Here is a 25,328-nt window from a genome sequence, read left to right as displayed (position 1 = left end):
CGTTAGCCACCTAGCTGCCTAGCTAGAATTCGTAACATATCATACGTTTTGAAAATTCGTAATATTTTGTACATTTTGAAAATTCATAAAATATTGTACTTGTTGCAAATTTGTAACATATAATATGAATTGTAATTCGTAACATATCATACGAAATGGGTGATGGACATCCACAAATTAATACCTACCATACGAAACATAACATATCATACAAAATGGCGCATCTCGGATTTACATACAGAATAATATGAAATGCTCTGAGACCAGGTTGAGGAGAAGGCTGTAAATGGAAAATGTTAGCATTGCCGTGGTTTCCAGCTGTACTCTCTAATATCATCTGCAAGCTTCCTGCAACCAGCTACAGCTTTTTAACTCTTTGTTTGATGTGTGCATCCTCAGTAAATATAAGCACTCTTTAACTATCGTTATGGCAAAACTATACACATCTGTGACATTTCCATGAAACATTGGTAGAACGTTGAAATAGAAACCAAGAACCCTTTTTTGCTCCTAATACAAATGGTTGTTATTCCCTAAGGGGGTGGATACAAGCTGGGTAGCTTCTCTGACCACGAAGGAAGAATGTGTGTGCGCACATACGTATTCTAGAGTTACCACCCAGTATGTCAGAAGTAGTGACAGTCTCCGCATTCAGACAGGCAATGCACTCTCAGTGGCCATAGGCTGTGCCGGGCCACATAATAGGAACCCCCCCCTCTTCTGTCCCCTGAAATCAGAGAGCAAGACCACTGGCCTCTAGCTTTACAGTCTGCAGCTCCGTAACACCTGTTCTCAGTCTGACTGACAAACAATTGTGTCTTTATTCATCACTAAAGAAGCCAGGCCAACCGGCTAGGCCAACCGGCTAGGCCGACCGGCCGCACCCCCCTCAACCAGTCTTGCCCCTAACCCCAATCTTGCATTGAATTTACATGATCCTTTCTATAACGATTCCTGCAAAATCGGGTGCCAGGAATGCTTTTACGACTCTGTAAATTGACGTAGCACGCTCCAGGTTGTAATTTTTGTCCAGACGTCTAAACAGGTTGTAAGGTGCCTCATCACTAAAACCTTGTGTTTGTGTTGTTTGTTTGATACATACCATTCTATATTTTATGGAGAATCATAGTCGTTTTCTTTTCACACTGAACAAAAGATCCAAGGCCAAACCCTGCAATAAGCGTTTCATTTAGGACCATCACAATACTGCATAAGCTATAATATACTACTACACAAACCCATTTTAAGTTACGTATTCATACATGTTGTCAGTGCATTATTGCAGAAACGCTAATTCCATTGCTTTTGACAAGAGTTTACGCTCCCTCTAAGAGCTCTAGGTTAAATCTTTGTTGTATGGTGAATTCAATGATAATCCTAATCCCCTCTTCACAAACAAGAGTTAAGAGGGGGAGAGAGAGAGAGCAAAAGCCAGGCCCTTACCGCATGCTTCAGTGTTATCACTAATTGCAATGTTGTATGATGTCCTTTATAATGGCCTCAACATTTACATCAATTGCAAAGCATACAATTGGAAGTATGCAAGGAATATGTGACACTTCCCCTCGTTTGGCAGTCTTTCCCACAACCACTTCTAATAGAGGATCAACTTCAGTCCCTGAGTTGGTATGCTTCTACATTTTATTCAGAATTTTGACTCATCAAAATCAAATTATTGGTTGCATACACATACATAGCAGATGTTATTGCGGTGTAGTGAATTGCTTGTATGTGGCAGTTTTTTTTCCTGATGTATACTATGACTGTGAGTACAGAGAAGAGTAATCATCCACTTGTGTCCATGTATGCTGTAACTATTGTCTGATTCCTAGGAACAGCACCACATAACCTCTCCCCTTCTTAAAGGTACTATATCCAGCAGGGTGGTGAATTATGTGGAACCACTTCACACACGAGGTGCTATTTTGGGAGAGTTACTCAGAACCCTTTAGAAAGAATGGTATTAACATAGCTCAGGCTTGTCGGCTGAAAGACATCAGCAAACAGCGCAGTGGTGTTAAGTACCTGCAGGACAGAGATCTGTCAGTGGGCCAATTTGCTCAAATAGTGACAGTCAGAGCTGTCTGAGGAGAGAGAATGTGGCCAGGGAGACACACTCTAGGAAGATGGCCCAGTTCTAGGGCAGAAGCCTACTGTACATATGGGTATACTCATTGAAAGAAGGGTTCTTTGGCTGTCCCCATAGGATAACTATTTTGGGTTCCATATAGAAACCTCTTCGGAAATTGAATTGGATAGCGTGAAGACAAAAATCACAACCATCATCAATCCTTGAGTCATGTCATAGGTCATCCTGGTCTCTTCCTTGGATCAGCCAGGTGTTGATGGATACCAGTCCACCCAGAAACCGTGCAACACGTGGCCCTCCACAGGTCAATGCAAACTCCACAGACCCGCCAGCCAACTGCTCTATGTTGCCATCACCTTCACACTTGGGTTGATTCGTTGCCAACACCGATTATCAAAATTCCCATCCATAAAAAACCACACAGAAACATGATCAAGCCTCATCAAGGTCCTTCCATCCTCAAATACAAACACAAACATTTTTTAAATCATTTCATATATCTAAAATGTAATGATGCATACATCAATTTAATGACGTACAACAGCTTAACCATCTAAGCATGAAGCTAGGGCTATACTCATGTAGCCTCTGTGGTATTTTCTTGGGTTTCTATCGTGTGTCTCTCTGGAGGGGGGCACAAAAGAAGCCCAGAGTAAAAGTCCACCTAGGGTCCATATAAATGTCACTGTGACGCTTTGAAAAGGAGACCTGAGAACAATACACCATGCTGTAAACAATCCTCTGCCATCCGTCTTTTACACTATAAACATGCAGCTTTCTTATGCAGCGGCCCCTGTGGAGCACCCCACCCCTTGTTTCAATGGCCTTATATTAAAGGGAAATTAGGTGACATTGACTTTTAAATGAGTTTCCGACATCTGCTCCGTCGCTGTCACTCCAAACCATTCGTCTCGCTGCGACAAGGCGACGGCATTGCCCACCTCCCAAGCCCTGATGGTAAGTTCAGCCACTTGAGGGGGAGCAAAGGGTGGCAACCACAGGGGAACTTATCTAGAACCGTTGAGAGGAGCGCTGTTTGACAGATAAACTAAATCCGATCATCATCTAGTTGTATTTGCAAAAGGAATGGGTTTGAATGGAGAAATGGTTGTGGGTGTGTTATGACCGTTGGCTGAATTTTTCATCGAACAACTGATACCGTTTGAGTGAGTTTAATGATTTTAGGACATCTGTATTGGAGTACTTGTTATCAACCTGTGACAAGAAATGGGCTAATGTTTTTGTCCCTCCCACAAGCTAACCCTTGCCCAGTGACTGTTTGGTGTGTGACAGCCATTGATGGCTTATAGAGTTACAACCCACCACAATCATTTTACTGTTGGAAGGTGCAGTGCACTCCACTGTCCCACCGAAAGGTATTTGAGATCTGCAGGTAGGAATCAAAGGGCTAGAAGTTTAGGACAGCCCTATCCGGTTTCAAGGGGAGCAGAGTGAAAGAGCGAGAGAGTGAGAGAAAGAGAGAGAGAGAGAACCCTCTTACCAGGACACAACTTGAAGTAGTGCTGTTTAATCAGGTACAGCATACAGATCTGTACCTGTCTCTCACAAAAGGTCCATGGATGAAGTCTGCTCACCCTTCAAGCCATCCATGCTCACATAGTGCAAACATATCCAGTGCACTATATCAGAGCTATCCTGCACAAGGGAAAATGTGCATGAAGTTGACATGATATTATGATTTTACATCTCCAAAGTGCTTGCTCCTTGCTTGAGTGCTCCAGCGGTTGTACCTTCAGTTTGAAGTGACTTTGTAATAGACCTTCTTCTCATAATAAAAAGAACATCCCTTTTGTTGTCCTTCAAATAAACAAATACATGTCAAAGGTGCACCGCTGAACCTGAGCACCAATATGACATAGATACAGAGATTGTCAGAGCTTTACCTGTAGTAAGTCAATAGAAAACACGGAAAACATAGATATTGAGAGAGAGGTTGATATCCACATGCAAAACTCCAGCACAGATGCTGTGGCTACCATACGTGCAGTGTGTCTTGTTACAGTGCGCCAGGTACTATTTTTGTATTTTTTTTTCTTCTAAGGGGCCAGGTACTATTTTAGATCAAATGATTTTGATAATTCTGTGGTTAAAAAATATGTTTATACTGCTATAATATCTGGCCATATACATGACAGCAATTGGGCACCCTAAAAGACGTGATGTCATTTCTATGCTGTCTAACATTCACATTCAATTTCAAATGGAGCCAGTTAATACAAATAGGCGACAACCATACTATCTAAATACACTGCTCAAAAAAATAAAGGGAACACTTAAACAACACAATGTAACTCCAAGTCAATCACACTTCTGTGAAATCAAACTGTCCACTTAGGAAGCAACACTGATTGACAATAAATTGCACATGCTGTTGTGCAAATGGAATAGACAAAAGGTGGAAATTATAGGCAATTAGCAAGACACCCCCAATAAAGGAGTGATTCTGCAGGTGGTGACCACAGACCACTTCTCAGTTCCTATGCTTCCTGGCTGATGTTTTGGTCACTTTTGAATGCTGGCGGTGCTCTCACTCTAGTGGTAGCATGAGACGGAGTCTACAACCCACACAAGTGGCTCAGGTAGTGCAGCTCATCCAGGATGGCACATCAATGCGAGCTGTGGCAAGAAGGTTTGCTGTGTCTGTCAGCGTAGTGTCCAGAGCATGGAGGCGCTACCAGGAGACAGGCCAGTATCACTAACAATCACTAAAAGTGTTGCAGAAAATCAATGTGGATGCGAAACTAGGGTTAATATTTTCAAACCAACTTGGGTTAAAGGGGTATGAGAGAAGAAAATTGTTGCCAATTTGTTTGCAATGCATTCGAACTGCACGGGAGTTCTTTCTTAGTCTCTGACAAGCAGGTGAGATCAAAGTAAAAGTGGACAAAAGAGGCTCAGCGGTGATTTGTCAGGGGACGAGAGGCATTCCCGTCTGGGAAAGTGGCTGCAGCCTTGGCCAGACCCTCAGATCACTAGCTCACTAAAGAAACCATGCCATGAGAAAAAGTACAGCAAAAAAGGTTCAAAGGTCACTTTGATTTGGTCTGGATTATTGGTAACTCCCTTTTTCTGCAAAGAGGCCAAGCAAAGGACCTGTGGCTAATAACCTTTGTAATGTCAGAAAATACCCTATTGTGCACTTTTGGGGGGAATTTGGGGTCAATTAAAAAAGAAGCCCTGAAATTCTTGCTTTCATTCTTCAAGTAAAAAGGTTCATATGTATGTGTTGGTTGCACTTGATATAGCATAGTTTTTAATCATTTGTCAAATGAATGATAACACACTTGGCTGCAATAGTTGGGTGTACACTTTCAGAAAAAAAGGTTCTGGATAGAACCAAAAAGGGTTTAGTTGCTTGCTTCATATATGGCACCTCTAAAGGTTCTATATAAAACCTTTTTGCAGGGTTCTTTGATCAGAACCCAAGGGGTTCTTCTTCACTGACCCAAAATTTGTTCCATTTAGAGCCCTTGGGTTCCATATAGGGTTCTATATGCAACCAATTTCAGTTCTACGCATATATAGTACCTTAAGGGATGCCACATATGAAGCAAGAATATAATGATTTTTGGTTCTATCCGGAACCTTTTCTTCTAAGAGTGTGGTATATAATGAAGCAGTCTTTCTAACCCATTTAACCAAATGGTTAATGGAGATGACACGTGGTTTAAAGGAATAATCCACTCATAAAAACTATATATATATATTTTTTAAATTAGTCCATTGTTGACACACTCTCAACATGTCTTGCATGTCATGTTTTGCATCATATGATGCAAAACAGTTGTTAAAACCTGATTATGCCCAACTTAAAGGGGTCTTTATTCCAAAAGGTTTGATGAAAGATAGGTCAAACACTGTGAAAGTTACAGTAGGTCGTATAAAATCAATAGTGAGTTTGTCACTAAGTTTGATAACAGTTTTATTAAATTTTCAAACCATTTAATCATTTATAATCAAAAAATATTTGAAAGAATATTCAACCATTCAGTCTATCTCATCCTTCCTCTCCCTATGTGTGTGTGTGTGTGTGTGTGTGTGTGTGTGTGTGTGTGTGTGTGTGTGTGTGTGTGGGGGGGGGGGGGGGGGGGGCAAATCAGACTGTTCATACTGATTATTACTGAGATGCTTTGTGGGCTGCTATAGGCCATAATTAAAATACTTGCTGAAAGAAACAGCAGACCACATCTTAAGTGCCAGCAACCCACCGTCTGTCAGAATCAAGCCACATCAAGACAGTCTCTCAGAAAGGGTCACCAGCACAACGTATGACATACATTGGTTGGCTAATGTTTTGGGATGTTGTCTGACTCGCTGGCGTCTAGGATGCGCAATGCTGAGTATGTTATGGTCACCTTTCTATTGATTCAAGTAAACCTCTTATATTTGACAGACAGAGGTACCACAGTACGTATGGGAAGGGAAGACAAATGAACAGTTCACTCCTTAGGGAGTTTTTAACCATGGCCTTCATCGCATTCTCTGGAGTAGCGCCAAAGGGCAGAGATATGTGTAGATGGTGCTAATTACGAGAATGGTAACCATAATGTGACCAAGATGGAAGCAATTTAGGCAGTAGTAATTTCCGTGTTACTCTTCCGCCCACCGGCTGCAACATAGCCTGAGCCTTAATATTAGGAATAGAATAGCCTAGGACTTCACAATCTCAGACAGAGGAATGAATGCGCATATTGTGCAGGAGGAGACAATACAATTGTGGAGCACTGGGACTCAAACATTGGCTTAATGCCAATAATGGTGCTTCTCTGCTTGTTCAAATATGCTGGAAATGTATCATGGCGAATAAACTTTTCATCTTTTGATTATAGAAAAACAAGTCGATAGTTTGAGGTCAGTAGTGAATTTAACGGTTTGCTCTCCGGGATGGTAATGATTTGAAGTTCTGAGGATACCCGTCTGTGACAAAAGGAAGATTCCCTAAAGTTGTTCTGTGGCTTGCCACGCTCCGTCCCCGTGCGTTTCATGCCTTATTGGAGATAGGCGATGCTCTCCATCAGAGGCACATTGCTTGAAGATTCCGTTGTGAAACGATCTCACCAAAAGAAAGATTCGGGCAAATTAAAAAAATACTAAAGCTTATAATAATATATTTATTTCGTAATCTTTAATGACACCTGCTAGCGTTAATAAATTGGTAGGACAGTCACTCTGAGATATTTGGACCACCCTAAAAATGACTGAAATTAATATTTAAATAAATACATTTCAACTATTTGAGAGTGTGATAGTGGAAACACCTCATATATGTTAGGCTGGTTAGATTATCTGATCAAAATCAAATAGGAAAAAGTCTGAAATGTAACATAATTATGAAAATAATTTACACAAACCGATGGCCTGGGCAAACAAATGAAATGCTCTGAAATGCTCAGTTACATGTAATCTATCAAACCACTTAGACAACCCGTAGCCTAATTTATAATATTATGTGAGACACTATTTTAATATGGACCTAATAGGCGAAAGAAACTAAACCCTAACAGTTGGTTTACTGATCCCTGGGAGTGCTTGGTTAGGATAATTTAAATTATATAAAAGTTTGCAGATGTTTCAAATAACCCTATCTTTGAGCCACGACCCACATGTTTTGTTTTGTTTAAGACTCCTACCTTAACCTGTTAAACTGAATTGATAGGGCACTTGGATAGGCGCACATGTCTTAAACCACAGTGTATAATTTGGTCTTTGGGATATTTCAAAAGAGGAGTTCAGAGGGAAACTGCCATCAGATGGCTCGTTCTTTGTGATGCGGTTTTCCGCAATAAGCCACTGTGTGTAATGCTGTGTAATTTTATCCACGCTGCACTCTCTTGATTCACGCAAGGCTGATACCTTGCCTCCCCCTTTCCTTTGTATCAATTGGTCGGAGTTCAGGCTATTGTCACTGGAAGGTTCTTTTAGATCTGTGCACGCTGTCGATCAGCGAAATCTCACGATAGGCTCCTTGTAGTATCCAGAAGTTTTTACAGTCCACTGTAGAGGAGAGCAAAGGAGACGACAACCGCCAGGACGAGACCACACTGTTGTCAACGCACCGGCCCTAATCGACCACGGCTTCACCAGATCACTTCAGATAAAGAGACGGCAGAGGAACACATCTGCGTGCCAATGTTTCGTGGGCAGGATCATTACGTTTTGCCAACACTACGGCAAAGGCATACGCCAACTCTTTAATGGGACCCCGGAGGCCATTTCTATCCATTCTTGTCAGAATCATACGATATACAGCCATGCCACAATGGTTATAATTCAGCTCCTGTTGTTGCTGAGTTTCTTGGACCAAAGCAAGCAGGATTATCTGTCTCCGAGGCTTGCTAGGACTTCAGGGGCGCCTTGTGCCAGGGGCCAGGCGTGTGACCCAAGGCAGCGGAGAGATGCTGGGGGACGCGGTGGAGTCTACGAGCACCTCGGAGGAGCACCAAGATGCAGAAAACTTTACTGTGCAACTAAATATCATTTGCAAATACATCCAAGCGGGAAAATAGACGGTTCTCTTGAGGAAAACAACCAATTTAGTAAGTATAGGCTATAATAAATGTTGTATTTCCTTTATATGTGTAGCCTACACGTAGAAAAAAAGGTTATGGGTAGAACCAAACATGGTTATATGCTTGCTTTATATATGGCACCCCTTAAGGTTCTTCCAAGAACCAAGGGTTCTATATCGAACCAATTTTGTTTGAGTGAAGACCCTCCGGGGTTCTGATCAAAGAACCCTATAAAAGGGTTCTATATAGAATCTTTAGGGTACCATAATATATGACGTACGCAATATAACCCTTCTTGTTTCTATACAGAACCTTTTTTTTCTAAGAGCGTATATATTTTGTTTTATATTGAAGATTTCATGTGGTTAAAGAACACTGTTTCATAAGCATTTGAAAAACTTATTTATAACGGAAATATCTGTTGAATTTAATAATTTATGTTTTAATTGTGTGGCGCTGGAATTATCATTCCATGCGATTTGGACTATATTTTCATTCATAGCTGCATTAGGTCAGGCATGCTCTTTATAAAACGGTATTCGCCTATGGGGTACAGTAGATCATATAGACGACAACACCGGTAAGTAAGCTGTCATACATGTGATGCAATATATACCAAACGGATCACTTCCCACTGTTCCCCACATAAACTGCCCCCCAGGCTACTTCATCAGGGTCACAATTACGGTGTTCACAGATAATTGGTATACTGAATGGTTTCCTCTTGCACATTTGACTTGGGCAGTGTAATCATGTTTGTATATCTTTGAAAACGTGACCAGAGGACACGTATTAACTGTTGTATTTAAACACTTAGGCATAGTCACTTATCAGGCAATAGAGCGCCCATTAGCCAAACCCAAACACTAAAATGAGGCCTATTTTACATATGAACATCATAATTAACAGACTATGAGAGACACAAAAGCTGGGTCGTAGCGGATGTATTTATCCAATCAATGACGATTATCTGAAACCACTGAATACCCTACATAGACTAATCAATGGGTGACGATAGAGCAAATAAACCCAAATGTAATATTTTTTAATCTTACAACTTCTAAACATCCAATTAGATTTTAATTTATCCAAGTTATTCGTGAGGAAATGGACTTTTGTGATGACATTGCAACCAACAATGAAAAAAAGATACACAGTAAAGCTATTTTTATTAACATTTCATAGACGTTGTGTTTCTACATCCGACACTTAACCAAAACGCATAACGTTTATTATCATGATAAAGCCCAACGTGTTTCTGTGCGTAATGGAGCCCGAGAACCGCGAAGCCTCTCCACGTCATCCAAATGATAGCGTCATGAAGGACAGCACTACTACTACTACTCCTATAGTCTACTATAGCTCGATGTAAACGTTCTTCAGAATGCATTAATGCATAACATTTGGTCTCATCTTCTCAGGCATCATGGAGATCACAGCAGTGGATGTTGGAGTGGTAGCGATAAAGGGGATATTTTCCGGGAGGTATCTGGCCATGAATGATAAAGGACGTCTATACGCCTCGGTAAGTGTTGTCACATTTGCCAAGATACCTAGATATGCATTAAGAGGATTCGGGTAACAAGGAGCGCTATTTGATTCCATCTATCCATTGGGGTGTTTATCTTGCTAAAACTGCACCAGACTGTAGGGATTTCCCGAAACAACATATCTTATATGAGGCTTGTGCGACTTCTCCAACTAATTGGTCACTGCTCTAGTTCTCAAGAGTTTGAAGCAACCTATCATCAATGCAATGCATTATGATCAATCACATGGAATGTGTTTGTGTGGGTGTCTGTGTTTGGTTTTACTATCTTTGTGGGGCCTTAAAGTCCTCACATTTCGCTGGTACCCACAAGGAAAACTGCTATGTTAGGCTTAGGGGTTTGGGTTAGAATTAGGGTTAGGGGTTAGGGAAAAAAGTATTTTGAATGGGAATAAATTGTTTGGTCCTCACAAGGATAGCAAAACAAAGGTGTGTGTGTGTGTGTGTGTGTGTGTGTGTGTGTGTGTGTGTGTGTGTGTGTGTGTGTGTGTGTGTGTGTGTGTGTGTGTGTGTGTGTGTGTGTGTGTGTGTGGATGGATGTAGATGTCAGTGAATCAAGGAGGCCTAATTGAATAGCTTTCATGTGAAATTGTGATCTCGTAGATTCAGGTCTATTTGAGTATTGGTCCAATGCCATTAATGAAAGGTTGATTGACATTGTGTTATCTTTCAGGATGTGTTCAACCAGGAGTGTGAGTTCCTGGAGCGGATTCATGAGCTGGGCTACAACACATATGCTTCTCGACACCACTCCACCCTGCAGCCCCCTGCAGTGGGTGGCAGTGGCAAACGACGAGCCAGTGCCAAGAGGCAGTGGTATGTGTCCATCAATGGGAAAGGCCGGCCAAGGAGGGGCTTTAAGACACGCAGCACTGACAAAGCCTCCCTTTTCCTGCCTCGGGTGCTAGGCAATAAGGACCATGAGATGGTGCGAAAGCTTCATGACAGCCAGAGGCCTCCAGCTGGACAGCAGAGTCCCACTATGGGCCGGGCTGAGCACCGGAGACGGAGACACCGGGGCAGAAAGGGCAGAACCAAGAGGCCTGGTGACTGACTGACACTCGCCACTGCCTGAGAGCAGTAGGCCCTATTTCCCCGCTGAGGAGCACCAGTTCACGGCACATGAAACTGACCAAAAACGGACTTACTGAAATATCTATCTTAGAAGGAGAAAATTTCACTTGGATCAGTCAGTGGCAGCAAGCTATACTTCGTTGTACAAGCTCCCGCCATAATCCTTGCTTGAGATAGATGCAACTCGAACCATCCCCCACAACTATTGCAATACCAACACAAGATTTGCCTGGGAATTCGAGTCAGGCACATACATCTAAAGTTAGATCTACCACTACACAAGTATGAAAGGATGATAGGTTTTGTGTTTGTTTTGTACATACACGTGTGAATGTGACTAAAGTCAACACAGCTGGATCTCTTCCTGCTGTTGTTTTTGTGTTCTTGTGGAACTTTTTAAAGATCATAAATAACGTATGTATATATGTGTACAGTTATTTTTCATGTCCGTTTCATTTATCAGCAGCTTCAAGTTCGAGTAAGAACTGGACATCCTTCAAGTGCTTACAGATACCAAGCAGGTGGTATGCTCCATCATTCAAGTGCTTACAGATACCAAGCAGGTGGTATGCTCCATCATTCAAGTGCTTACAGATACCAAGCAGGTGGTATGCTCCATCATTCAAGTGCTTACAGATACCAAGCAGGTGGTATGCTCCATCATTCAAGTGCTTACAGATACCAAGCAGGTGGTATGCTCCATCATTCAAGTGCTTACAGATACCAAGCAGGTGGTATGCTCCATCATTCAAGTGCTTACAGATACCAAGCAGGTGGTATGCTCCATCATTCAAGTGCTTACAGATACCAAGCAGGTGGTATACTCCATCATTCAAGTTCTTACATATACCAAGGTGGTGGTATGCTCCATCATTCAAGTTCTTACAAATACCAAGGAGGTGGTATGCTCCAGAGAAATATAAATACAGCAAAGCACTTTTTCAAACTAACATAAAAAGAAAACAAATAAAAACATGGGAACACATTTATTTTGAAATGTACTTATGATGTGATAGTGCACTGTCTGTAAACTGCGAGAAGTACTTTGTATATTGCTAATGATATGAATATTTATTTGGTACCTGTGTTTTTTAAATTATTGATGAGATTGTTTCTACATTTACCAATGTTATTATTTTTTACTTTGTTGTAACCAAACAGGCGTACCCCTCACTCAAATGTATGGTAACAAGAGATATTGTCAAAACAAATGGTCAATCTGGCTTGTCAAACATTACTTTGTTTTGTTAATTGGTGTAACTAGTTAGTGCAACTGAACAGACAAAATACATCAAATTTTCTTATCAAATCCTCTTTGTCCATTTTTGGACATGAGATCACACTCAACTGACTCCATTTTGTCCTGCCCATGACCATGTTTTGTACTTCAACCCAGGTGGGGATAATCTCTGTCAGTTCTGACACCACTGTTCCTACACCAATTAGGCCTAGCTTTGGCCTTCCATGTTGCTCATAGATTGCCGTTCTGTTCAGAGCATGGGGGATACAGCTTTCTTCCACTCTATGTTAACACAAATATGTAATTGTCATGATTTTTTTCACCACCAATCAATTATTTTATGGTGAATGTTGAGTCATGAGGCTATAGTGAACACTGTAACATGTAAACAATAAACTATCAAGTATTTGTTTTAATGTCATACGGACATTTTTAACCTGTGGACGTTGTGTTTAAAAAGGCTTCTTGGGGTTAAGAGGAAGGTCTAATGTTAGCATCTGAGTTACCTCTGTTAAGATGAGGTGATTATTACACAGTTTCGAAATAATATAGGCTAAGATGTACATTTTAAAAGCTGAATGGTTGTTTCTTTATTTCCAAGTACCATGACTTTGTGCTAGCCTTCATCAACCCCAATATTGTAATCCCACGGTCCTGAAGTAAAATGGCTCTCACGGCCTTCCAGCAGAATGGAACTCTCTCAGGGGAACCAATCCCTTCTCTGCTGTACTGTACCCTTCTCGCTCATTCAGAGTGACTGCACCTGTTTTAATGACAGAGAAAGTGTTAGGGATACAATAGATGTTTTTAATTGCAAGCACTGTCATTGAATGTTTAATTCAAGTTTATATGAAAAACTGAACCTAGCAACCAACCACTAACGGTGTATTGCTAAATCTATAGGAGCATATAAAGAAGTGTTATCCTATACCTTGAGGGTCTGAAAGCTTCCTGAGCATGACAATAGAGCGTCTCTGGGGGAACCTGGGAAGCTGTGTTGCCCGAGACATTCTGCTTTTTTTCAAAAACGACCAAAGCCTCAGATCCAATAAACAAGGCAATCCCTCCTGAAAAAGAAACTGTGTCATAGAAAGTGTAACATGTTGCTATAGTTTGTTATGAATGCCAAACTCTAATATTACTTAACCGGAATGTGTGACTTTTGATAAGTGGAAGTATTGAATTAGCCTTTGTGTTTCCCCGCCCGCTGTCTTATTTTCAACAATCAGCTAGCTGCATCTCATCTAATCTCACGTCAAATAGCCCTTACACAGCTTGGAGTTGTTTTGGATCATTGTCCTGCTGAAACAGATGATAGTCCCACTAAGCGCAAACCAGATGGGATGGAGTATTGCTGCAGAAGGCTGTGGTAGCCTTGCTGGTTAAGTGTGCCTTGAACTCTAAATAAATCACAGACAGTGTCACCAGCAAAGCACCCTCACACCATCACACCTCCTCCTCCATGCTTCACGGTGGGAACTACACATGCGGTAATCATCCATTCACCTACTCTGTGTCTCACAAAGACACGGCAGTTGGAACCAAAAATCTCAAATTTGGACTCATCAGACCAAAGGACAGATTTACACCGGTCTAATGTCCATTTCTCGTCTTTCTTGGCCCAAGCAAGTCTCTTCTTATTATTGGGGTCCTTTAGTAGTGGCTTCTTTGCAGCAATTCGACCATGAAGGCCTGATTCATGCAGTCTCCTCTCAACAGATGATGTTGAGATGTGTCTGTTATTTGAACTCTATGGAACATTTCTGGGATCTTAACCCATCATCAATGTGTGACCACCCGGCATTTTTGAAGAGGAAAATAAATAGACAGGATCAATTTAACTTGCGTGTAAAGGTTGTAGCCTAGTCTGACATGATAACTGTAGCTGGGTTATTCACTAGGCCTCTATTTTATACCCACAATTACATCCAGCTTAGAAACAAGGTATGAAAATTACAATTTTGATAAAGCGATATCAATATTTAATTGGGGGTTATGGGACATGTACATTCAACTTAATAGGAAGCATACAGAAATCAGGAGTTAAAACTGATTTAAATTGTAGAAATTGAGGCTACCATGCAGCTTGGCCCCTTCTGCATATTCCCACACAGATCATGTTGTTCTCCTGTTCCCCTCCGTGCTCCCGCAGAACATCTATTCAGGCACATGACACTCTTATTAGTTCAGTGGCACTAAGCAAGTAAACAAAAGGTCAGTAGTTAGAGTTTGCGTCTCGACATGGCGACTTCTGTTGACCCGCACAACACAATGACGTGTCTGGCTGTCGCCATGTCAAGGGGAGATGCTCATTAGTGCACTAGCAAACTTCCCCTCCCACAGTCGACGCGGTAAAACCTGTAATGACATCCAGTGATTGAAGGCATTTATTCCACAACTACGTCAGATGGCGGGATCAACCATAGGCTATCACAGGTAAGCAAGCGCAGATTCTCTTTTCCCATCTATGGAAAGCATCTCTTGTGTTAACTTGTAGACACTGCACCCTAGGGGTAGGGCGTTAGGCTAGTGGTTTTCTAATAAGACAAACGCTTTACAGAAAATTACAAAATAGGCCAAAAGTTTATAACGTGAAACATTAACATTAAACGTTTTACACTTTTCTGCCAAACAACGACTGTAATAATGAAACAATGCACATCAATGTGGCACCAAATTGGATTTTTCAGCAAATGTATGGAGATACTTTTTCTTTGAAACGTCAAACGCTTATATACGCATATATGACACGGAATGTGACCTATATAAATCAATAATGAGCTTATGAACAGCAAGTCATAATTTGAGCAAATTCAATATAATACCAAGCAATCATCAGAATAATGCTAAAAAGAAGAGGAGTGATGATGGAAAGATGATGAAATCGAAGAATTTGAATAAGCTACTATTATTGTTGCTGCTATTTTAGTTTGAACATGTAATCTTAACAATCAGTGAAATGTGTCCCACCAAATTAAAACCGCAGGTATTGAGTGTCTCTCCAAAAGGAGACAGGCCCTCATGCCTGCCGAATTGGTGTGGCCAGGAATTCCGCCTTCACAGAACCTTGGAGGCTTTTGTGTCTGTCCTGTGCAGGCCGTCTGCACTGCTTACCATGACCTCTCAGCCAAATTGACACTTCACTGTTTTGGTTTTCAAATATTTTATTTGTTGAGCATCTTCCCCTAATGGTCAAATAACAACTTGCCTGAGAAGTGATATATTGATGTGATCTAAATTGTGCTTATATAAATATAAATATAGACACAATTTCCAAATTGTGAGACTCTTTGTCTCAAATAATATTTGGTGCACATCAGACAGTATTTATAAGATGCCATAAAATAATAAGCAACAGTGTTAAAATCACGACTTCTATCCCACAAGAGTGAGAGGCCTACTTAAAAGGCCTATTGATCTATTAACTTTAAAATAAAAGTGACGTCGCCTACCTCTGAGTCTATACCAAAATGATGTTATATAATTGTTTTCGGAAATACATTTTACACAATTTGTGAATTTCACGTTCAATTTCATTTTCTTTCACCAGCAGAAATAAAAATATAGAGAAATTATAGTCACTGAAATGGCTACTGCCAGTTACCCTGGCTGACGCAACCCACGTGATATAGGAGGTCTTCGAGTTTGGTATCAGCAGTAACTGCCAGTAGCAAGCATCAAAGAAGATCAAACCAGGATGATTTCTCTATTTATAGGCAAAAAGATTGACACTGTCCAAATCAAACTTGAAAATCGAAGTGGGTGGTATTCAAATTAACAATTGGGAAAATTCTCAACGTTTCAGCACTGAGGAAATATTAAACAATACTAATACAGATTTGAATAATTTTACTTATAAAATACATAGTCGAGTATGACTTTAGGTCATGGGTGCACTATGCAAAATGCATAATCTTAGACCTAGAGCATGCTAAAATGTTGTCATCATGTTCCTTTTTACAAAACAGATTTCAAATAGGGCTATCGAGTGTACGGGTTGTATCTGTTTGTTTTACGACTAATGTGCGGTTATTATGGTTAACAGCAACACCTAAACTCAAAACACGGAAGTGTGACTATCACAGTTTATCAACGCATAGCCTACAATTTGAGTGTATAGATCACAGTTGCATGCAGTTGGGTCAATGTCCTTTAAAGCGCGCACATTTCTATGTATAAATACCGATTAATACCGATTAATAACAAAAACAGAAGGTTTAAAGTTGAGGGAATGGAACTGTGAACAGTACCTTGCACAATACACTATAGGTCTCTGCCAGCTGTCTTTTGTAAGGGGACAAGGGGTGGGTTTTCACGTGCAGACTTGAGGGCAATTTAAGTTTATGGTGTCCCTCGATTTCGTCAGGTAAAGGGCGAAAGCAGAGGACATCACAGACACTTGTCGATTGCCTTGCTGACCAGGGGAGATTGAGCCAAGGGAACAATAGATTTGGACCAAAACAGGCTACAACCACCTGCCATATGATGAAAGTGCTGCCTGATTCAAGGTCTGACGCAAACATCCTCTTTACATATTAATGTTGTCCTTATTTAACAAGTTTAAAGACATGCTCAAAAGTTACAGACTTAAACGTGGAGTAATCTCAAGCAATCAAGACAGCAACGTCGAAAATGTATTCAGTCAAATATGTGAGTGAAAAGTTATTGAGCAACCGAACACAGTTAAAAAGTAAAACAAAACGTTACCCTTTGATAGTGAATCGCTATGCAGCGCGATGTGTAGCCTACTTAAAAATGCGGAGACAAATTACAGTACCATGGAGAGCGGCACCCCAGGACTACGTGAAAGGAAAAACGTCACTTGTTGAAGTATGGGCTAATACCGTGCATCTTTAAAGGACAGTTATAAACCGTGTAAGTCCATTATCTTTGCTTGAAAAGTCAGCAAGTTATTAAATAAATGTGTTTGTTGTTCGATTTTCGATTTTCGTCCAGAAAAAGCTTTTTGATGTATACCTGTTTCATCTACACAATAGTTTATTTCCTATCAGTTATAAGGAATTGATCCAAAACGAAACCAGGGGAAAGTATAGGCCTGAAGCTCAGTTGACATGGGGGAAACCTCCATAGTCGATGCTCAAACGTGTACAACTAGACCAAAGTTGTACTGGATGTGTACAATGGTAATGAATGATAATCCATGGAGTACCTCAGTGATCGCTGCCAACGCAACAAAAAATGTCACTCCCGATCTATTTGATTATCCATAAGGCAGAAAACAAACAATCCACTTGTGAGACACAGAAAAAGATCAAATGAACCGACTGAAAAAGACGCGTCTTCTGTGTCATCAGTAGGCAGCGTTTACTGAACTAGCGAACCCAGGAGAGAGGGGTCGCCAAGCTAAAGGTTGAGCAACTCGGGGTACGGCTCCAAGATCTGACTGCATTCAAAGTTCAACTTTGCAGCATAGAGTGGGGAAATTTTATTAGCCTATACATTAAGGATTACCCAAACGTGAACATGAGAAAACGTTTTCATGAGAATCATCAGCTTGTGACTGGGAGGTTCAGGGTCCACAAAAGGGCGCCTGTAAACCCACCAATGAGATACACGAAAAGGCAAAAAAACATTTTTTTATCAGAGATGAAGTAGAGTACTTACTGTTGACAACCCTATATGGCACCAGTGCCATTCAAGTTGAAACATATTTTACCTAACCGTTTTGACTAGCCTAATGAAAATGTTGTTTCCCCAATCAATTTCACCAACGTGTAGAGATGTAAGTAACTTAAGTCTTGTAGAAGCAAATTGGTGGCTTATAGTAGACAGTTCATGCATGTCACTGATGGGATTTGGCCATTATTTGGACACAGACGAACGCAGTAACTGAAAATAAGAAAACCACACTTTCATTGCTTTAGGATACTCTGATATTGACTATGTAACACCACATTAAACCACATTGAACCCTCCCAAAAATTCTGCATTGTCCACATTCTCAAAATGATCTTTCTCCCAATGAAGCATTGGCACTGCAAATTAATTCGTAAATTGAGTAATAATTGTTTATCATTATCAGTGATGTTATGTTATAGTCTACTACTTTATTGATGTTATTATAACTTCAGAACATTGACCGAGTTAGAGCCAGCAATAGCTTAATGACATTGTCGCGATATCCTCCACAAGGTAGGCAATAAAAACTGAAATAGTCGTGAATGGCTTTTCTGTGCCACTATCTTCACTGTGCAGATTATCAGCCGGAGCGTCTACTTATCATGCTTTTTCATATTATATTTAGTCTCACCATTGTTCTCTTTAAGAACCGGGGTCATTTTTTGTGTGTGTCAGTCTTAAATTAGTGTTTCCAACTCGTTGAATTCAACTTTTGTTTTTTCCTGTTATTGTTCATTTATAGAACTGTCTCCTGTCTGACACCGCAGTCTGTAAACTTGGCTATTTCCTATTTTACATCCTCCCATACATAAATTATTTCATTTCAGTCCGATAATGAAGGAAGCTTTACACAAATAAACCCTATTACAAAGTCTTTATTCTAATTTACACTATTTGATAAGGGCATTATTTGTATAGACAACTTCCCGCAGTCTTGCTCGTTTCAATATGAGTGTACACTGGCAAATGTTGTTTTGTTATCTGGGCAAGTCTAGTTTTGACATTTGTTAAACTCCCCCCCCCCCCCCCCCCCCCCCCCCTCGGCACAGCATGTACATTATGAGGGATCCGTCTGTTTAGAGTGGCTTAGAATACTGTCCCGTGATGCAGTAGGTAGTGCGTGATGTAATTTCGCAGAAGATATAAATATCGTCGTCGAGGGAAAAGCGGCATGGCTGAGCCGCGCTTGCCTAGACGGCCAACGCTTCTCAACTTATCCTTGGACAAGTTCAACTCGAATCTATACACGTTACCTCGGAGAGGACAGTCAAACCAAGCAAGAATTGATGTCGCACCAAAGGGTACTCGTCATCTTTGTCTTGGAATGAGCTTCTTTCGTTGCTTTTTGTCATTCGTTCATTTTGTCTTATTCGGAGTTCAACGTAAAGGCCGGCACAGGGGTGATATTTATAGTCCCTTAAACTCCCTCAACAAACACTGTAGGCTACTGCAGTGTTGGTAAGGATGGCCTTTCAATCGGCCTTCTTACCAATATTGGTCTTGGGACTGATGACTAGTTTGGTGCGTTGTGCCCCCTTCACTGGCAGGCTGAATGGCACGGTGGAACGACGCTGGGAGACACTGTACTCGCGGTCCTTGGCTCGGATCCCTGGGGAGAAAAGAGAGATAAACCGGGACAGCGACTATCTTATGGGCATTAAACGGCTACGACGCCTTTATTGCAATGTAGGAATTGGGTTTCACATTCAAGTTTCACCCGATGGGAGAATAACAGGAGTGCACAATGAAAACCGTTACAGTAAGTTCAAAATTATTATTTGCACTTTTATGCATAAGATTGCCTTCTCGCATTAGTTGCATGCGCCTCTTGTGCTGGCATTCCCAACCTGATCTCTGGCCTGCCTGGTCATTCCATGCACTTATCCCGTTCCCGTGCGAGCCATTAGTTTGAGAATAGGCCTAGGCTATTCATAAAATGAAGGGAAAAAATCATATATTATAACATATTTCATGCAATCAATTCTAAAGAACTTTAGTGACTTACGCAAATGTATTTTTGTTAGATGTATAAAAACACGTTTTTATGTGCCACTTGTGTATTCCAATTAGCCTATACTTATCTGAAGAGACTGCTAGATCGTGTCTTCATAAACATATTATCGCGATATGAATATATGGCATATTATGTGATAGTGTCAGTGTCGGGGCAGGGGTCTCTTGGAACTGTTTGAAATGCCTCACCAATCTGCTTAATTTGAACGTGGAATAGATATGACTTGATTGGAGGATTAGAATGTGCCTCTTATTTCACTGCTGATGAAACACGTTGTCTGTGTGGCATCCGTGACATGCAGTGCTATGCTAGCTAGCTAAAAAGCGATGCTCCTATTAAATAAATAGGCATAAGTGTCTTGTGTCAAAGGAGCGAATAAGGTGGGCATGCGTTGGAACATCTGGAGGCTAAAAATGACGTGTGGGTGCTTTCCACTCTGAAACCAGTGTCTGAAATCAGAGATTTCTAGGAACCAAGCCAATATCCAATACGTCCTAACGTCAGGACGGAGATAAACCCATCTGTTACGGTAAATTAACCTCTTGGCCTTGCGTGTCAAATGAATGTCCGCTGGAGACAAAGTCATATTCAATTACATTTGCAGACACCAAGAATAACAAGCATTTATTTGTCTAACAGTTGTCATTGCAAATATGAACCTGTATCTTCAACGATATAATGTGACAAATACGCCCCTATCGCCTATATCGACAAGGTCTGCCTGTGAACTTAAAGGTTGTTTTGTGTTCCCTTGGCCTATTTTGAGACATGACATAACATTCAAGGGAGATACATTACATAGGTTCTGTTTGAACAGCTCTAGTCGTCATACATATATTTTTTTTAAATGGGAGTCAGACATTCTGGACTCAAAAGTCCAAGGAACTAAAGTTCAAGTGAGGACTTAAATTGGACATAAGGTGACATTATGATGGTTCAGTTAGGACACTTTTAATAAAAAAGCACAAGAACAGCATCAGAGGTCCCCATAGGCTGCTTGATTGACCTTATCTGTAACAAATTATGTCAATGTTTGTTAATGCACTGTCAAACATTTCCTGTAAAATGTACAGTAACTTACTGGCAGCAATTGGCCAGTAGGTTACTCTAATTTATTTTACAGTACAGCTACTGTTATCAATTTTATGGTAATCCATTTTACGGTACCACAAATGTTAGTGTAATATACTTTACAGTATATTTACAGCATATCACTTGCACTTTACAGTATATTACTGTAAGTACCAATGCAGCGACACAGTGTTCTTTGCAAGTTTTTATTTTTACATTTACATTTTGTTAATTTAGCGGTGCTTTTGTCCTTAACAACTTACAGTGCATTCAACCAAGGTTGATAACAAGTAAAAAGTCATAGCAAGTAAAACGTTTCTGTAACCATTACTGAAAATGTTGTTGTAGTTGAGGATACATTGGTCTTCAGAATAATTGTAATTACATCAAGATATCTTATGATAATTCTCGGACTATCTCTGGATAGTGCCAATACAACTTTGTATTTTTTTTAAAACCTTTATTTAACTAGGCAAGTCAGTTAAGAACAAATTCTTATTTACAATGACGGCCTAGGAACAGCGGGTTAACTGCCTTGTTCAGGGGCAGAACGACAGATTTTTACCTTGTCAGCTCGGGGATTCGATCTAGCAACCTTTCGTTTACTGGCCCAACTCTCTAACCACCAGGCTACCTGCCGCCCCAATACTGAGATATTCATGGTAACTTGTTGCCAGAGCAATGCATCACAATGCAATACGTTAAAAGTGACTATTAAACTGCAAGACAAGTATTTAGACAGTATTTTACAAGGGATTAGAGCAAGCAAGTTGGCTGTAAGCATTTGCATATTAATGAACACTTGGTGTTTTCTATCACTTGCACTTCTAGAGGCCTAAACAAAGGCTTCCAAACTGGCCGTGATTAGAGGGCAAAACAGGTCAAATGGACATGGGTAAATATTCAACCATTAAAAGGTTTAAGACCCGTTACCACTCTGATCTGTTCCCTATATACATTTCATTGTTAGGGATCTACTACCACATATCACTTAAATTGGTACACGACTCTTGCTATCAGATGCAACACATATAGCCACAACAGCCTTAAAATATGTTAATGAGCCAGCGATTCTTTTTCCTCCCACAATATTTCTCCACAATGCACAATAATTTATAGTATGCTGCAGTAAATACATAGCAAAACAGCAATACAGTACTTTATTGTTGAATTGCATTGAATATTTAATATTCACAATTGCTAATAGTGAATATTTCATTATATATTACACTATACCAACTGATATTTGGTGTTTTATATCACTTGCACTTTAGGCCTTAACAAAGGCTTCTAAATTGACAGTGAGTACAAGCCTCTTTCTTGGAGGATGCATGCTTGCGCAACTTGAACCTTTGTTTCTGTCTCCAGACATGAGTGAAATCAACTGACGACGTGATATGAAGTTAGTTGCATGTGAACCACATACAAGACTATTTGTTTTCTTCTTTCCAGGTCTCCTTGAGATATCTCCAGTAGAGAGAGGAGTTGTGACAATCTTTGGCGTCCAACGCGGTCTATTCGTGGCCATGAACAGCAAAGGGAAGCTGTACGGATCTGTGAGTGCACGAGAGGATTTACGGTTGATTTCCGCCGGTAGATGTTCTTATCCGTAGCCTACTCGATGACATGCTACCACTTGAGCTGTAGCGACCACTTCCTCTGCTACATACACCACAGCACCCCCGACAGCTCCTTTCCGCGTCACATTGTTGGGCTGGGTTATGGCATGTTTCCAGTGCCTGGCCGTGTTTTCATTGTGGGCCGGATAAACCCAGGAACGGTAGCGCAGTAGATCATTCAGACTGCACATTCCATTCTTAGCATTGCCAGCCACCACATGCACCTACTGTCCTTCCCAGAGTAAAGATGAACTGGCCAAAAAGACGACGCACACACACTGCCTATAGACCCCACAACACAGCACATTCATGAATGTTCTTGATGGGATAGTTAAATAGTTGGATTGCGGCTCTTACAGAATCGGTTTTATCACCTGCCCCGGTTATCCCTACCACACAAATGCATCAACATCAAAGACAAAACCAAGCAGTCAAATGGACTAGCCTACCCCTATGTCATTCATTAAGGATATATGGAATATAACTGTTAGATACATAATCAAATATTTTGTCAAGTTTCAATATCCACAAAGTGGGTCACGTCTAGGTCACGTCTATGCCATTATACTGCTCACACTAAACATATAGCCTATAATTATAATTAAACATCTTTCTAATCTTCTCTGTTTTAGGTTCATTACAACAACGACTGCAAATTCAAAGAAACTCTCCTGGCAAATAATTACAATGCTTACGAATCGGTGGCATACCCGACGATGTACATTGGACTAAGCAAGACTGGTAAAACAAAAAGAGGAAACCGAGTGTCACCAGCCATGACGGTGACGCATTTCTTGCCAAGAATCTGAGTCACTCAGAAATAGACTTAACCTCAATGTGGGGTGAGGGGGACTCAAAATGATGCACTTTCAACTGGAGTTTTATGCAAGACTAAGTGTATCATCCCGTTGAAATTGTATGTATACATTTGTATATCAGTTTATTTATTATGAAAAACGATTTTGTATTTGGGGGAAACAGGTCCTCACTTCAGGGGGAATTTCAGAAATCAACACATTTATTTATGTTTTTTTAATTTATCAGAAGTCTGCTGCTATTAAGTGTTTGGGTAAGTGAGATTCCTTTGTTGAATTATGCTTTTCTTTGAACTGTTTATAGACAAAATATTCTACAGCGACAGAGCAAAGGATACTTTTATATTCTTTTTCTTCTATGGAAATAACTTTAAAGTCTTAGACCGAAGTTCAAACAAGTGAAATTAGATCAAATTATTGGTTTTAGAAGCAGAAGCAATTGTCCAATGGCAGGACTCTTTGTATGGCTTTGGAGTCTAATTGAAACAGTATCAGCTTGCTACTGGTTACAGAAAGAGCCACGGTGAAGTCCTACCCTCTCAAATCTGTTTTTAGCTCTGCCAGGGGGTTGAACTTTGAACTTTTCTGCACTCAATCTTTGTCACATCTATAAGACTCTGGACAGAGAGAGGCATCTTCTTGACATTGTATAAGCAGAGAATTTGAGAGTTTAAAGGCAAGGTCAGTGTGCTGACACACAAGGCAGAAACCATAGCCATGGCTCTTTAACATACAGCTTTTATGATGGGAAGTAAAAAATCAAAGTCCTCAGCAGTATGGAGGATATATGGATCTCAAAAGGATTCATTGAAATCATCACAAGTTCAGCATCAGAGCTCCTCACTGAGTGCAAAAAAAGAAGGCAAGATAATGTAAAGATTCTCAAAGGTTATGTTTTCCCCCAGTTGGTACACCGAAAAGCTATACATTATTTTTGGGGGGAGACATGTATCGCCGCCCATTTCTTCCCATTGCCAAACTTTCCTTGTTATCTATCCTCTACCTCACATAATCAACAAACCCCACCCCCCAAAAAAAATTCTAGAGTTTGTCCTGAAGTAATTTTATTGAACCAGTTTGAGATTAGCCCCAATCTCTTCTCGGAGCACCATGCCATAGGCAGAAGTTCAGGCAGTCATTTCGTCCCAGTTGCGCCTTGTCACGTTTGAGCTATCTTTACCCTGTGATTTACTTTTAGAAAGGATGATCATGGTGGGAATATTTACAGACAGCTGTTAGACTGCACTATATGTTTAACCAGTAACCCTATATTTTTCTTTATATATTTTGTAAATATAACCCCCGGTAACTGGCAGAGCATAGCGATGCTGCTTCAAAGTCTGTTTTTCCGCCTTTGGGAACATTCATTCACAGACAAAGGGGTTTGACCAGGAGATGGCCCATGCTAGAGGGTCTCTCTCTTTCTCTCTATAGTCCCAGTCGGTATTCACATAATAATAAGGATTTCCCTCAACCACGCCCACATATTGGGGAAAACCCTCATTCTTTCCTATTGACCCCCATTGTAAAAGAGGCAACTTTTTTTTGTCATACAGAAATAACGAAACATTGCTGAAAAGCTGCTGTGTTGTTCAATGTAACCAGGTCAAAAGCCCTGACCTATGGTTTGCAATGCTCCCATGTAGGGAAATAGAGCCGGCGAGAAGAGCCCTGTGCTGTGGCTTCA

General features: G+C 40.6%; 2 protein-coding genes across 2 annotated transcripts; both read left to right on the top strand.

Annotated features, from left to right (window-relative positions):
- The first annotated feature begins 8,366 nt into the window (after nt 1-8,366).
- Nucleotides 8,367-11,222, top strand: LOC120025076 (fibroblast growth factor 3-like). Its single transcript, XM_038969512.1, has 3 exons — nt 8,367-8,646; nt 10,041-10,144; nt 10,842-11,222. The coding sequence occupies exons 1-3, from the start codon at nt 8,370-8,372 to the stop codon at nt 11,220-11,222; spliced, it is 762 nt and encodes a 253-aa protein (XP_038825440.1). The 5' UTR covers nt 8,367-8,369.
- An 8,364-nt stretch (nt 11,223-19,586) lies between these two features.
- Nucleotides 19,587-23,635, top strand: LOC120024689 (fibroblast growth factor 4B-like). Its single transcript, XM_038968930.1, has 3 exons — nt 19,587-19,881; nt 22,660-22,763; nt 23,459-23,635. The coding sequence occupies exons 1-3, from the start codon at nt 19,587-19,589 to the stop codon at nt 23,633-23,635; spliced, it is 576 nt and encodes a 191-aa protein (XP_038824858.1).
- Nucleotides 23,636-25,328: the final 1,693 nt, after the last annotated feature.

The sequence above is a fragment of the Salvelinus namaycush genome, chromosome 30 (assembly GCF_016432855.1).
Source record: "Salvelinus namaycush isolate Seneca chromosome 30, SaNama_1.0, whole genome shotgun sequence".
In the NCBI taxonomy this organism is placed as follows: Eukaryota; Metazoa; Chordata; class Actinopteri; order Salmoniformes; family Salmonidae; genus Salvelinus; species Salvelinus namaycush.
Note: the sequence above shows the minus strand (reverse complement) of the source record. Positions and strands in the feature narration are given on the sequence as shown.